Source organism: Panthera pardus, unplaced genomic scaffold, assembly GCF_024362965.1.
Source record: "Panthera pardus isolate Hobbes unplaced genomic scaffold, ASM2436296v1 HiC_scaffold_13, whole genome shotgun sequence".
Taxonomy (NCBI): Eukaryota; Metazoa; Chordata; class Mammalia; order Carnivora; family Felidae; genus Panthera; species Panthera pardus.
The window spans coordinates 184,902,498-184,916,710 of NW_026526688.1; the positions used below are offsets into that span (position 1 = coordinate 184,902,498).

The window sequence follows — 14,213 nt, forward strand, 5'->3', positions numbered from 1 at the left end:
TGGCCGTGTAGGGTTAGGGCAAGATAAGCAGTTTCCTGTGCCACCTGAAACCTTGAACCCTTCACCTCGCTTCCTCTGTGCTGCCACGTACTGGGATTTTAAAGACAAGACATAGAGCGGGTGGCCCTAGGGTGGAGAGAGAGGGAGGAAAACAAGATAACTTCATGACAGCCCGTTTCAGGGGGACTGTGGAGCCAAGCACCAAGCGTGGGAACAGGGGAGATCTCATCCCTCCTGGTTCTTTCCTTAGCGATCAAATGAGCTCTTGCAGGTGGCATCTGGAAATTAGAGGCTCGTGGAATGAGAGACCTTTCTTTCAGCTGAACTCCGTTCATTTCCCCAGAAAGGCCCGATACCAGATCCCAAAGCTCCAAACACCCCCTGAGAACCAGAATCACTCCTTGGAGAGGCTCTCCTGCAGGAAAAAGAGAGGCTCCCCAGCTGGGAAAGTTGAAAATTCCTCCGAAGTATCAGCTGTCAATAGCACGCTTGTGATTCCGGCGGGGGGGGGGGGGGGGGGGTGGGGTTAGGGGGGCGGGGGGGGGGGGGGGAAGGGGCGGGGAGGGCCGGCCCACCCTGATACCTCCCTGCCACGTCTCATCTGCGGCGTTACTCTGCTGTGCCGTGTGCTGCCTTACCCTGCAGGAGGGCGGAGTGTAGGCAAGAAGGTCCAGCGAGGGAGCCTGGGCGGACCTCCCGCTGCTTTCTTCCCGCTCGCTTAGAGGTCACCCCAGCAGTGGGAGAGGTGGCACGGCCGAGTCGGTGCTCTGTTGCCCCTGGACACAGGAGCTGGGATCTGGACACACCACCTGCCCCTGCCCGTCAGGCCCCGATGCCCCTTTCATCCGTCTGCGCTTCAGCGCCTCCCCGCTCTCCAGACCCACCCCCTCAACTCCCTCTCCAGGGAGGTCGCTTCTGCAGCTGCAGACCTTGCACAGGCCAGCAGCCACGGAAATAATTTTCCTGCTGCACGAGGCCTTAACTATCTGCAAATGTTCAGCGCGACCGCATCGTCCGCCAGAGCCACCAAAGGAAAACACAGCCAGGTTTAATACAATAATAATAAAAAGAAAGATCTCTCCCCTCGGAAGCTCTGGTTTTGACACACGGTCGGCCAGGTGCACATCTTTAGGGCCCATTCAGTCACCTTCTGGAAAGCAGGGCTTATAACAAACTCTGTCCCATTCCGTCAGGGGCAGGGAAACGCTGAGTCCCAGAGAGAGGGGGGTTTGGGGTACGGAGGTCAGAGGGAGTGATAAGCCACACTGTGTGTGCCGAGGGTTTTGTGTCGGTGGATGGAATTGGAGCCGATGAGTCGATCCTGTCGCATGTGTAACCTTGACAATGCCCCATACACACATATGACACTCCCCCACCCCTGCTGTCCTAGCCCGACATGGTTCTCCTGTTCCACAGACATTAAAGAGGAGGTTTCAGCAGTTATTTATGGTTGTCTTCTGTCTTTGTGAGAGTCGTCGTGAAAGCATACAGCATTCTCTCTCGTCCACCAGGTAACCCTGTGTCAGAGTCCTCTCAGCTACAACTCACACTTTAAGAAACTTAATAGAGAAATGAATTACGTTGCGTAACACGAAGTTCAGAAGTAGGGCATTCCTGGGCTGGTGTATTCAAGAAGTCATCGAGTATCTGGGTTCCCATCTTCCTGCTCTGCCGAACCTCAGTGTCAGCTACTCCCTCAAACTGCCAAGATGGCTGCCACAGCTCCAGCATCAGTCACCTGTTCTCACATTTGTGTCCAAAGGCAGAAGGAAGTTTCTCCGTGTGTGTGAGTGTGTGTGTATGTGTGTGTGTTTAAGAGCAAGAGCAAGAAATCTAGTTCTTGGCACATTTCATCGGTCAGAATTATCGCATGCCTCTGTCTACACCGACGCCTGGCAAGGGAGATGGAATATTCCTGCGAAGGGTTTAGGTTCCGTAAGATCACCATGGGAACTAGGGAGGGCCCGACCCTGGACACGCACACTCTAAAAGGGTGAACACCAAAACAAAATCAGGTCTGAAGAAGTACAGGAAAGTTAGAAATGGATTTAAAATAAACCACCGACAGCATTGTCTCTGAAGTCCGTGTCTGATTTTGTTTCATTTTCTTCCCTTTAAAAGCCAGAATGTTGCGTTACTCATGGGTTTGGAGGTGGGGGGAGGGGCAGTGGTTGGTTGGTTGTTAAGAAAAATGCCATCTTCTCTCTGCTCCTCCCTGGCTTCTTTATCATCTATTCTGTTTTGTAGCTGGAACGTTCCCACCTTTGTTTATCTCTTCGAGTATGTCTGTCCTTCCATTATTTTTCCAGCTCGGTTGCCAGCAGAATGCAGAGCAGTCTGGATAAATGAAACAGAGCTGACAGGCCTCTTAATGAGAGCTTGTTTGCACATACTGCATTTCTTGTGACGGCTCTGTACCTGAGAGCCTTTAGGTGTGGATTTTTACATACGAGCGTTTGTCCTTCTTGTAATTAAGGCCCCTGGAAACGGATTGGCTTTTTAAAATCAGGCATTTCTCTTCCTTAACTCCTTTTTCCATGCCTCCTCTGTCCACTTTCCCCTCCCCCTCTGTCGTCTTCACCTCACGTGGCTATTCCAGAAGCCTCTCTAGCTAGGAGGCTCCTACTGGCATTCAGCTCAGTCCCTGCCGGGGCCTCCTCTCAGTTGGCAATCTTACGCTAAATTCATTTTCCCCTATGGGTCCTCTTGTGTCCTCGATCCCAAACACACACCATTGTGACGACGTGGAATTCTAAAAAAAGGTCCTGGCATCGGTCGTTGACATGTTGGGGTGAACTTGGGGATGTGTTATTCCCACTGGGGCATTTGTGCCCCTATTCACCATGTGACATAAAAGATTCAATCTCTTCCTCAAGGAATTTCAAAGACCAGCTACTTGCCCATTGGTGTTTTCGTCCCTGTTTCTTTAAAATTCCAGCACGCCTTTGCCACGCTTTTCTCCTGGTTCCATCACTTTCCTGTAGCCCTTGGGATGGCTTGGTATCCGACTTCTCCTTGAAAAAGCCCTCTCTTTGCTCTGCCCTCCGCTTTCATTCTGGACGCCTCCATTTGGAACAATCTCTCTTCATAACACTGAGGGTACCAGCACACAGCTCAGTTAGGATGTCAAAGAGCCAAAAGATTCCCCTTACTTAACTCACTACTTTAATATATTCCTTTTTTCCAGATGTCTTTCTGAACAGAGAAAAATTTGAAATTCCGAGATGCAGTAGAGAGCTCAGTAGTGAATCTAATTAGAAATGAGAAGCAGAAAAATAAGAAGGGCCTGTCTCTCGATATTATGATTGCTCACGAAAACAAAACAAAACAAGTTGATACAGCATGAAGGCAATTTAAGATGATAGATACAGATGTGCTGCCCTACATTTCATATCACCTCTTGAATGGGATTTTTTTTTTATAGGGAAAGTTTGTACAATACTGACAGGTTAGACTTTCTGGAATCTATGTAAACCCAGGAATACATTTTGGATCTTAGCCAAGGCCAGTGATAGCCTATTAAATTTAAAACAATTGGTGAAAGAAAGAAAAGAGAAAGAAAGGAAAGGAAGGAAGGAAGGAAGGAAGGGGAAAGAAAGAAAGAAAAAGAAAGGAAGAAAGAGAAAGAAAGAAAAAGGAAGGAGAAAAGAAAGAAAAAGAAAGAGAAGGAAGGAAAGAAAGAAGGAAGGAATGAGAAAGAAGGAAGAAAAGAGAAAGAACGAATGAAAGAAAGAAAGAAAGAAAGAAAGAAAGAAAGAAAGAAAGAAAAAGAGAAAACCAGCTGCTATTTTGTAGTTTAACTTAAAGACAGAAGTAACTTCTATTCATTTGCAGACTTTGTGTTATTGGATTCTATGACCATCATGTAACATAACTATATATTTTTTTTGTTACCTGAAATAAACATGCAGTAATTTTCCTGATACAGATGATTATCTTTATTATTTGCACCATTCTCCCTCTCCACCCTCACTACAGGCCAGGCATATAGACTGAGCGTTCCTTCTGAACATTTTGTAACAACTTATCAGTTGCAATCTGTCACCTAAAATTATTAGATCGAATGGTACTCATGAAAATTATGGAGAATGTAAAGATTTTATGCATTCCGTCAAAAATGCCAGATCTAAAATCAGTTAGTTTATTTCCTGCAGTCTTTCAAGTTGACCAAAGCACTCACTGATTTGCTCTATTTTCTTACGTTTTTAGTATTTCTGCATATATATATATATATATATATATATATATATGCACTGAAAAGCCCCACTCGGAAAAAAATTCACTGCAATTCTGAGAAAAAGCTTATCCTAAACATCTAAAGATAGCATTTCTAATTATTGTCTACATTGTGTTTAAACTGTGCAAACTCGAGCATTATTCTCACTTTACCAGCTGTGTCTAGGTAGAGTCATTACATCAAACGCTTCTAATTTTACAAAAAGAAATCAAAACAAGTGTGTGTTTAAGTCTCAGTGACAAATGCAAACCCTGTGAGTCAAACAGGCAAACTGATTAGCAAGCTGGCTGGGAAGTCAAAACAGCAAATATAAGGAGATTAACAAAACAGATCTGTAAGATGAGAGGGGTAAAAATAGCTTCCAGGGGCCAAGTGGGGTCCAGTGGGTGGGTCTGGCCACACGCATCAAGTTCTGTGCCCAAAACCAGATGCCTGCCTGTACCACTCACAATCTTCCTCCGTCCCAGAACTCTACCTGCCCTCCCCCAGGAGCGAGGATCAAAATTCAGCAAGCCAGCCTCTTCACCGGATGCAGAAACTTTCTTTCAAACCTAAGTGGAAGCAACGTTTCCTGTACTTGAATCTTTCTAGTTGCCGGCACTCACTAGGACACAAGGTAGTTCAATCTGTTGGTACGTAGCTATTTTTCTGACATTAGCCATCATTATTAAGTAGACATTTATTAGATACTTAGGTCCTCCCTTTATACAGCTCTCACAAATAACACTTGATTTAATTCTCACAACAATACAATATAATGATCTTATTTTACAGATGAGAAAACCCAGGCCCAGAGAGGTGAAGTGACTTAACTCAGGTCACACAGCTTCTAAAAGTGTGGTGGAGCGGGGGTTCCAAACAGGCCACTTCACCCTTCTATTATTTCCTTTCTTTGTTTTTTTGCCTCTGGAGCCCCATGGAAGAGCTTATCAATCCAATTCCCACCGATGGACCGAAAGAACATGGAATGGGTCTGCTAGGTTACCTCTTTAGTCTTGGAGGGTTGAGGGTCATGAAGAGAGAAACTAAAAACAGAAGATACTATGATCTGAATGTTTGTGCCCCCCCCTCCTGCCAATTCATACATTGAAATCCTAACCCCCAAAGATGATGGTAACAGAAGGTGACACCTTTTCCCAAAGGTGTCCCAAAGTCATGACGGGGGGAGCCTTATAAAAGAGGCTCAGAGAGATCCCTAACTCCTTCCTCCATGTGAGGACAGAGTGAAAGGCACTGGGTGTGAACCCCAAAGAGGGCTTTCACCTGACCATGCTGGTGCCATGACCTTGGACTTCCAGTCTCCAGAACTGTGAGAAATGAAGTTCTGTTGTTTATAGGCCACCCAGTCTGGACTTTTCTATGACAGCCCAAATGGACTACGACATAAGGTAAGTGATGAGAAGCACCAGCCTCCTTCTAAAAAAGAAATCCAAACCTCCCTTGATGATCCTGAATTTAACCGATAATCGGGGCGGCGAGTGGAAGATGGGGTGTTGGGCATCCATCCGTGGGGTGTTCATTCCTCTCCACTGTGTGTCCTATGTGCTTCCTGCCTCGTTTTCACCACTTTTAACTGTGGGGATAGGCAAACACATCTGTTGGGATCAGGATATTTAAAGAAGCAGTTTGCTAGTCCCCTTTCAACGCTGATCTGCACAGTTCAAGCGAACGCTTCAAACCAGTGAGAACCAGTTGGTGGAGCAAAGTCACCAGGCAAAACCCTTTCTCTCCAGTTGTCACTTGGGTTCAAGGAAAGATTTGTAAATAACAAGTTAGTCCTAGTAAGCGGTAAAAATAGCCACCGGGGATGGGTTTCTGGCGAAGGTTCCATTTGACTCACTGCCTCGAGTCTGGGAGGAATGGAAGTCGCAGCTAGAAAGCGGGTCTGCCCAAGGAGCGTAAAAAGTTGTTGGGTGCTTTTATTCCACAAATGAAGGTGGCTACGCATTCTAATCTAGTCTGTGTAGAGATTATAATTTTCAAAAAGACAGGCTGAACATCCAAGTCTTAGTCAATATCAGCCTGCCCATGGGCTTCATTGTTCCAACCGCCTCTGTGTCAAGAAGTCAAGAGAAGCCTTGTCCTTATCCTGACTGTGGAGAAGGCCAGCAACTTCAGATCCCAAAACCAACCGCCCTGTAAACTGCTCTGTCACACTGCTTCACTGGCCCTCTCCCCACCATCTGGGACCTCAGGCTGCCCTCAGAGGCACATGTGAGGAGACACAGGGCCCAGTGAAGTGGCATTAGCCTTGTGTCACGCTGGCGGCCCCAGCATCAGAGCCACCAGGAAGCTTGTTGCAAATAGCTGTCCATCTTTCCCTTTGGATTCCAGCCCAGGATGCCCAGGGTCTTTTGGGTTTTTTTGTTTTGTTTTGTTTTGTTTTTGTTTTTTTCTTTTCTCACTTTCCTGAGTGATCCTGGTGCCCTCCATCTTGGGAGCCACACGGAAGGACAAGATAACCAGAGACCCCACGTCGTGGTCAGCAGATGTAGAGAGAGGAGGATAAGGAGAAATCCTGCCTGTTTTCGGGAGATATCTTTGCTGTTCCCGAATAGTAGCTGAGCCTAGGAGCAGAGCCTCAAACAAACAAACAAAAGTAACCAAGGCCCCAGTGCAAGACTGAATTGCTGAGTTTTAATATGCAACACGAAGACTGCCAATCGGCCTCTCTGTGGGTGGCAGCGGGCGAGCAACAGCCGAGGACACGGGGAAGGGGCGCCTAACTGCAGGCTGCATGTGCTGGCATGGTGTGTGAGAGGTCGGGGGTCGGCGGTAGGGGTGAGGGGCTAGGTGACCTCAGGAAGGGTCTCAGAGCTCCTAGAAGGACTCTAAGGGGTGGGAGGAGTTGAGTCCTTAGGGCATAGCAGGATTGGTTCAGGGCTCCTGGAATGAGGGTAGAAAGGAACCTGGGGTGGGGGTGGGGGATCCGGGAGGGTAGGTGGGTTATTTCAATACGTCCAGGGCTCCTCAGAGCTCGAGATGGGGGTCTCAGAGGGCACGGCCTGCCCTCTGGATGCGGAGGGGTGTCACCGCATACGTGGTTGGAGGCCTCAGGGTGCAGGGGATTTTCGGGGAGACCTCAGCCGCGCAGAACTGGGACCCGGGGCGAGAAGGTGTCTCGGGGAGCTGGGGGGAGAAAGTCAAGGCCGGCAGGGGGCAGGTGCCTGGCGCGCGGAGGAGCGGCGGGGCCCGCAGGGGGTCTCCGCCGGCCCCGCCCCGGGCGAGGGGCGCGCTCAGACGGCCTTGCACTCGCTGTCCCGCCGCCGCTTCCGGCGCTCGGCGTGCTCCTGCGCCTGGCGCGCCCAGGGCAGCGGCCCGCACACGCCCACCACGCAGCAGGCGAGCCGGGGCCCCGCGTTGCCGTTCTCCACGCTGGCCGCGTTGCCGCCGCGGCCCAGGTCGTCCTCGCCCGCGTGGACCACCACGGCGCGGCCCACGATCGAGTGCGGGCCGAAGAGCGAGGCGGCCAGGCCGCCGCGGTACTTCCAGAGGCGGCCGTCGCGCACGGCGAAGTTGCCGAAGTCGCCCGGGTGCTGCGGGTGCGGCACGGCCCGCGGGTTGTAGTGCGCGCCGGTGGAGTCGCAGCCCTGGCTCAGGTCCCCGAACTGGTGCACGTGGATGGCGCGGCTGGAGTTGTTGGGCTCGGCCGGGAAGCCCTCCAGGTCGAAGAAGGCCTCGAGCCGGGCGCCGGGCACCTGCTGCCGGAAGAGCACGAGGCCGCTCACCCGGGGCTGCGCCGCGTCCAGCGTGGCCGACGGCTGCACCCGGCAGGCGGCGTGGAGCGCGGCGTCCGGGCGGTCGCCCGCCGCCTGCCGCTGCGTCATCTCCTGCCAGATCGCCGTCACTTTCTCGTGCATGTCGCGGATCTGCGCCGCCGTGCTGGAGCCGGGCTCCTCCGGGTCCGGGTCGGACCAGGCGCGCGAGGCGCGGGCCGCCAGCAGCAGGTAGGCACACAGCAGCGCCGGCGCCAGCATGGCCGGAGTCGGGCACCTGCGGGCGCCCCCAGGGGTGGAGCAGAGCGAGCCTTAGTCCCTGGCAACGTGAGGACCCCCGACCCCAGGGGCTTCCTCGCCCAGCGCGCATTCCTGCCTTGGCCCGGTGCCTTTCTGGGCCTGCTATGCTCCGGGACCTGGATCAGGTGCTGTGCTTGTAAAGATGGCTTTGACACAGTCTCAAGCAACTCATGGGGATCTTTTCGAGCCGCCGGGGTGATCATGGCCCTCTCAAGTCCTGTCTGCATCACTTGGAGGAAGTCATGGGGCAATGGGGGGAGAGTCTCAGGGCACATAAGGATGACCCTTCCAGACCTCCCCCCCCCCATCACGCCACCCCACCCCCTGCCACCCTGGCTGAGCATCCTCCTGTACAGACCAGTTAAGACTTGCTACCCCTCATTCTCGGCCCTTAGACTAGCCGTGCCCTCTCCGAAGTGTCCTGCCCCCTCTTCTCTGCCGGGCACAGCAGACTTGAAGACAGAAACTCGGTTTTCCTCCTCATCAGCCCCAGCACCTGGGCCCACACCTGGCTGTAGGAGACATTTAATATGTGATTGTTGAATGAGGACTTCACCGAGGGACAGGCATGTCATCAAGTCATTCTAACACCATCCTGTGATTGGAGATGGATGAGCTCTGGGCTGGGGAAGGACAGAGAAAGTAGTACCCATCCTGCCAGGGGAACGCCAGGAACGCTTCCCCAGAGGAGATGACGTTTGAGCTTGGTCTCCCAAGACAAGCCGTTTTTGAGCTGAACCAGACTGGAGACTCCTTTCAGGCAGGAGGCACACCCTGACCTGTTCACAGCCTGTGAAGGGACACGGCATGTCTAAGGGACGGGGGGAGATTTTGTGTGGGAGAAGTAGAGACAGACGGAGGGAGAGGAGTTGCCCAGTTGCCGCAACCCCGATGGGAACCAGTGAAGGCCTTCACCAAGGTGGAGGCAGCAATGCCGGAGGGGTATGGACTTGAGAGACATCTTGGATAGCACGGACAGTGGGGGGGGGAGAGGGGGGCACGAGCAGGCGCGATGACTGAGTAGCCAGCAGGGGAGACTGGGCTGGGCCCATGGACAGAGGCCCCGAGAGGACAGCAGGGAGGGTGAGTTCAGCGGAGCCCCCGGGGGTGAGAGTCTGGTCGGTGACGCACGTGGGGTGTTTGGTAGACATTTGGAAACACGGGTCTGGCACTTGGAAAAGGCAGCGTCACTGGGAGGGGTTTTCCGTGTCGACTGCACCTCACATTCCGGTTCATAAAAGTCACGTGCCCAGGCCTTGCCCGAGAGCTTCTGATTCAGCGGGCATGGATTATCATTTTTGTAAAGCTCCATCAGAGATTCAGGGACCCAGCCAGAGCTTGAGAGTCAAACACAGGTTCAAATCCCAGTTCTAACGTTTGCTCATGGCGATATTGTGGGGGAGTTACTGGCTCTGTCTTAGCTACCTGTAAAATAGGGTGATGTCACCACGGATCACGGCGAGGATTAAATGAGGTATTATACGGCAGGCCAGTTTCATGTTTTTAAGCGCATCCTCAGGGATCAGGTCAGCGGCACTTTCAGGGGTCTTCTCCCGCCCCACAGCAGGTACCATTTTAAAAGCAAACTCTGGGGTTGAGGATTTTTTTCTTCCCGTAACCGTTACAGAAAGGCAGTCTAGTGTGGTGAGTACAAGAAGGGGTTCTGGAACTCACTGTCTGAAGCCTGCCTCTGCCACTTACTCTCTGAGGGTTTAGTTATTTTTATTGCACAGTTAGGAAGAGCAACTGCCGGACTGAAAACTGGTGGGGCTCCAGCTCTTTCCTGAGCCTCAGTGTGTTTTTTGTTTTTTGTTTTTTGTTTTTGTCTGCAAATGGGGATCATAATACATACCTCAGGGGCTGGCTGAGACTTCAGGGAGACAGTTCGAATTGTTAACATTTATCGAACACGCAGAAGCGCTGTTAAAAAGCACTTTGGATATGTTAATTCGTATAAGTCTTCCAGGAACCCTATGGGGTAGGTGTCACTGTTATCCCCATTCCAAAGGGCAGGAAACTGAGGCACAGAGAAGCAAGTGTCTCGCCCGAAGTTACACAATGAATAGCTGAGGGCAAGATTTAAAAGTGTGTGGTCCAAGCCAAGGTTTAGCCACTACACCGAATGGCTCTCAAGTCGAAGGCACTTAGCATAGAGCCTGGTTGGTAGAAAGTTCCTAGTATATGGCGACTCGTAGCGACCAGAGGGAAGCTGCTGATAGAAGTTTCGGGACAGGGGCACCTGGGTGGCTCACTAGGTTCGGCATCCAGCTCTCAGTTTCAACTCAGGTCATGATCTCACAGTTTGTGGCACCGAGTTCCTTGTCGGGATCTGTACTGACAGCGTGGAGCCTGCTTGGGATTCTCTCTCTTCCTCTCTCTCTCCCTCCCCTGCTCATCATGCTCGCACGCTCTCTCTCTCTCCCTCCCTCTCTCAAAAAGAAACATTAAAAAAAAAAAAAAGGAGAAGAAGTTTCAGGACAATCAGGTGAGAGATGCTATTGAAGCCGTGACAGGAGGACGTGATTGCCCGGGAAGGGCTCCCAGGAGGAGTGGCGGGAAGGTAGGAGAAGCCCAGAAAGTGAGGTCCAGGGAACCACCACCTCAGACACGGCCTGGTAAGGGGTTACCGCCCTGGAGCCCCAGGGAGCAGGAGCGGAAGTGGGGGACCGTCCCAGGCCTCAGCCTCAAGCTGTCCACCATCATTGCCTCCCCCAGCCCCGCTGGCCGTCCTGCCCCCCAGGACGGCTCTGCCAGTTGGAAAACTCTTCCTTAAAAACAGAACAAAAACAGATGGGCACGGGGTGTGTCGATGAAGCTTTTTTTCAGAATTGGCTGGGTAATAATTAACATTTTAAGGAGATTTTTTTCTCTTGAGAGAAAAAACATATCTTCCTCCACCTCAGGTGAGCCGGGACTCCTTGGTTCTCAACCTGGACTTCTACGTCCTGAGGCCGGTCCCCGGGAGGCTCCCCTTTCTCACACACACACCGTGTCCCCCTGAGATCGAGCTGTGAAGGACCAAGTGGTTTCGGGGGGCCCTGCTATGTGCCTGGTCTGGAAGGGAAGACAGATCATTGGAGAAAGAGGTCAAAGGAAGCCACCAGGCCTGTGCCTCCTTCCTGGGTCTGGATCTGGGAAGACGGTGACCCTTCTGACCTCTTCCCCGTGTTCCGGTCCCTCGGCCCACTCCCAGAAGGAGCCCTGGACGTGAGCCTGAACCGGCCAGGAGACCCCCCTCTGTGCCTCCGCCAACCGAGCAGGTGGTTCTGCAGGAGGAGGTCCTGGGAGAGGCGGCCTTCCTCACTTGGGATCACTCCTGACCCTAAAGTCCACTGGGACTGGCCTCCGCGGTGCAAAGGACAACAGCTCCTTTCTCCCCGGAGGCCTCCCTCACCCCTTCCCCACCTCCCCGCTCGTCCCCTCCCCAGCAGCCAGGTTCTGTCATTAGATGATCAGTCGCTTTCCCAAGAAGCGCCCCCCCCATGCCCCGCCCCAGTTTCAGACTCTTAAACAAACGCGCTCTGGGAAGAAGGAAACGAACTCCAACTTGGCACCCACCTTTCCCGCTCTTCCAAGAGAGCTTTCCTCCTGAGAAGCGGGGAGCTGCACCCAGCGTTCGCAGGAATGCAGGCTGGCTCCTGAGGCCGGGCTGTTTGCGGGCAGCGAGGGGAAGCCGGCCCAGGGGAGTGGTCACGGCGGGGAAGGAAAGAAGGCCATTGGACTGACTTCGCGACGGAATGTAGGCCAGGTCCCCCGTCGTCTGATTGCCTCACCTCCTCCTCTGACTCCACCCGCCTCCGTCTCCACCTCCGCCCTCCCCAGCCCCCGGGCTCGGGCTCCCTGGCCTGTTGTTCCTTCCTGTGACTCCACTGAGTGGCGCCCAGACGGAGCCAGTGACCTTCAGCCGGCAGCAGGGGGATAAGAAGTAGACAGAAAGCAGCCTGTTTGGAGAGATGTACAATGGTCTCTTTCTTGAGCGGCCTTTAGCTCTTCCCTGATTTCCTCAGCTGTTGACTTATTTTTGCTCGGTGCTACCAAGAAGGGAATGGGCCCCTTGCAGATACACGTGGTGTTTTCGTCCCAGAGCCTTTGAGAGGTGAGAGGCAGGAGGGGGGGGGGGGGGGCGTGCACTCCGGCTGCCCAGGCCCCGCTGTGTCACATCCTGACTTTGCTCTGGGACCAGCTCCCCCGGGACCTCCCTTTCATCATCTGTAAAATGGGGATATGATGTCAACCCGGCGGCTGGCACACAATCAAACTCCTCAGCAATCATCATCACTGTTGTCGCTTTATTATTAAAGTTCTCGAGGAGTCTTTGGAGAGTATGTGGCCCAGGGCACCACGAGCCTTTTCCACAGCCCCCCCTCCCCCAGTGGCCTTCCTTCCTTTGCTGCCATCATCTTTTCTCAATCACAGCAGCACTTTCCTGAAATAGCAGCTTTTCTCTCCCAGAAAAGCCCACATGGGAGAAGGCAGTCCTGTCTGCCTGCTTGTCCACCCTCCAGCCTTCTTTCCTTCAACAAATGTTCTGTGGGTGCTCACTCCATGCTGGGTGCCCAAACCTGCAGGAGCCCCTGCCCTCTGGGGGTTTGTAGTCTGGGAGGGAACAGTGGTGTCGACAGATCCATCCAGTACAGAGTGAAGAGTGAGGCTGCAAAGGGACGGGCAGGGCCCCTAGAGACCCAAATACTAGTCCTGGCAGCCGGAAAGCTTGTTCAAAATCTTAGATTCTGGGCCCCACCCGAGGCTGAGTGAATCAATTGCCAGCTTCCTAGAACTGTTTGTTTGTTTGCTTGTTTTTTCAAGGTGGTCATTCTGGCGGGCAGCCAGCTCTGGGATCTTCTTTTCGCCCCCATCCTTCCTTTGGCAACGGCACCTCAGTTTTCTGCATTTTCATTCCATGCAGGTGGAATTGACTTCATCCCTCACTCCAGAGGTGGGCTTGTGACTCATCAAAACATTGCATTGGTTCCAGGATAATTCACGCAGAGCCAGTGAAATGTAATGCCACTTCTGCCGGGACTTTTAGAAAGACTGGAGTTCTAGCCACCCCCTGGCCCCCACTGGGGGAGAGCCCAGCTGAAGACTGGGCCAATGTGGAGGGAAGTGGAATAAAAGGTGAGTGAAATCGTGACTCAGGGGCAGAGTTTGCACCCCTGGATCTAGCCGTACCTGAAGCTCTGTTTTTTTTACGTCAGTCAATACGTTCTCATTTTGCTCAAGTTGTCTGGGTTGGGTTTTCCGAACTGGCAACTGAACACTTTGCGGAACACACTTTCTCATACGGTATTTTATGTAACGTTTGTATTCATGGTGTGGGATGGGCGTTAGCTTGCCCACTTGGTAGATAAGGAAAATGAGGTTTGGAAAGAATCCGGAAGGGGCCCGAGGTTGCAGAGCCTAGAAAGTGGCAAAGTCGAGAGCTCAACTCAAGACTCTGATCCCTAAAGCCTGACTCCTTAATCGTTACACTTTACTACCTCGCAGGCTGAGAGATGAAAGAAAGAGACAACAGGTGAGCCGGCCCCCCATGTCTGTCTCCTCGCATCAGTGACTGCCTTGCAGCCAGACGCTGAACTGCTGACCTCTCTTTCTTTTCACGTCGGTTAATGTCTAATACAACAACCGAAAAAATCAAGGGAGTGTTGTAAAAGCAGCAGTATTAGAAAATGCAGTCCGAGGTACTCCTGTCTGTGTAGAAGAGATCTCTGCTAGAGAACTTTGAACTTCTTTTGTGCAGGGACACGATTATAGTTTCCTTTTCATTGTGTTCAGAAAACGCATAGAACAAAATTCCACCAGGAAATAAAGCGGTTCCCACGAGGAGAAAACTTTTCGAAGCAGTGATTAGGGTCTCCAGGTGGCGTCCCTAAAAGGCCAGATTCTGTGTGATGATAGTTTAACCCAACCCGAGTACTTTAGACACGCCTGAGAAGACTCCCAACTGTGTCTTGCCGCCT

The 14,213-nt window shown here is 52.2% G+C and overlaps 1 protein-coding gene and 1 long non-coding RNA gene across 3 annotated transcripts; one reads left to right on the plus strand and one right to left on the minus strand.

The window, feature by feature from the left end:
• Positions 1-6,852: 6,852 nt before the first annotated feature.
• On the minus strand, positions 6,853-11,999 carry SOD3 (superoxide dismutase 3). Its single transcript, XM_019453592.2, has 2 exons — positions 11,812-11,999; positions 6,853-8,230 (listed from the first exon to the last, which is right to left on the minus strand). Exon 2 carries the CDS (start codon positions 8,212-8,214, stop codon positions 7,474-7,476), a length of 741 nt encoding a protein of 246 aa, XP_019309137.2. The 5' UTR covers positions 8,215-8,230; positions 11,812-11,999; the 3' UTR covers positions 6,853-7,473.
• An 82-nt stretch (positions 12,000-12,081) lies between these two features.
• LOC109269596 (uncharacterized) lies at positions 12,082-13,424 on the plus strand. Of its 2 annotated transcripts, none has more exons than XR_002081159.2 (2): positions 12,082-12,349; positions 13,060-13,424. It is a non-coding gene; the product is annotated as an uncharacterized LOC109269596 (long non-coding RNA). The 2 variants fall into 2 exon arrangements; XR_002081160.2 differs by having other exon boundaries at positions 13,160-13,424.
• Positions 13,425-14,213: the final 789 nt, after the last annotated feature.

Excerpts from the sequence above, each read along its gene's own strand:
- SOD3 (XM_019453592.2), bottom strand. The coding sequence starts at position 8,214 with ATGCTGGCGCCGGCGCTGCTGTGTGCCTACCTGCTGCTGGCGGCCCGC.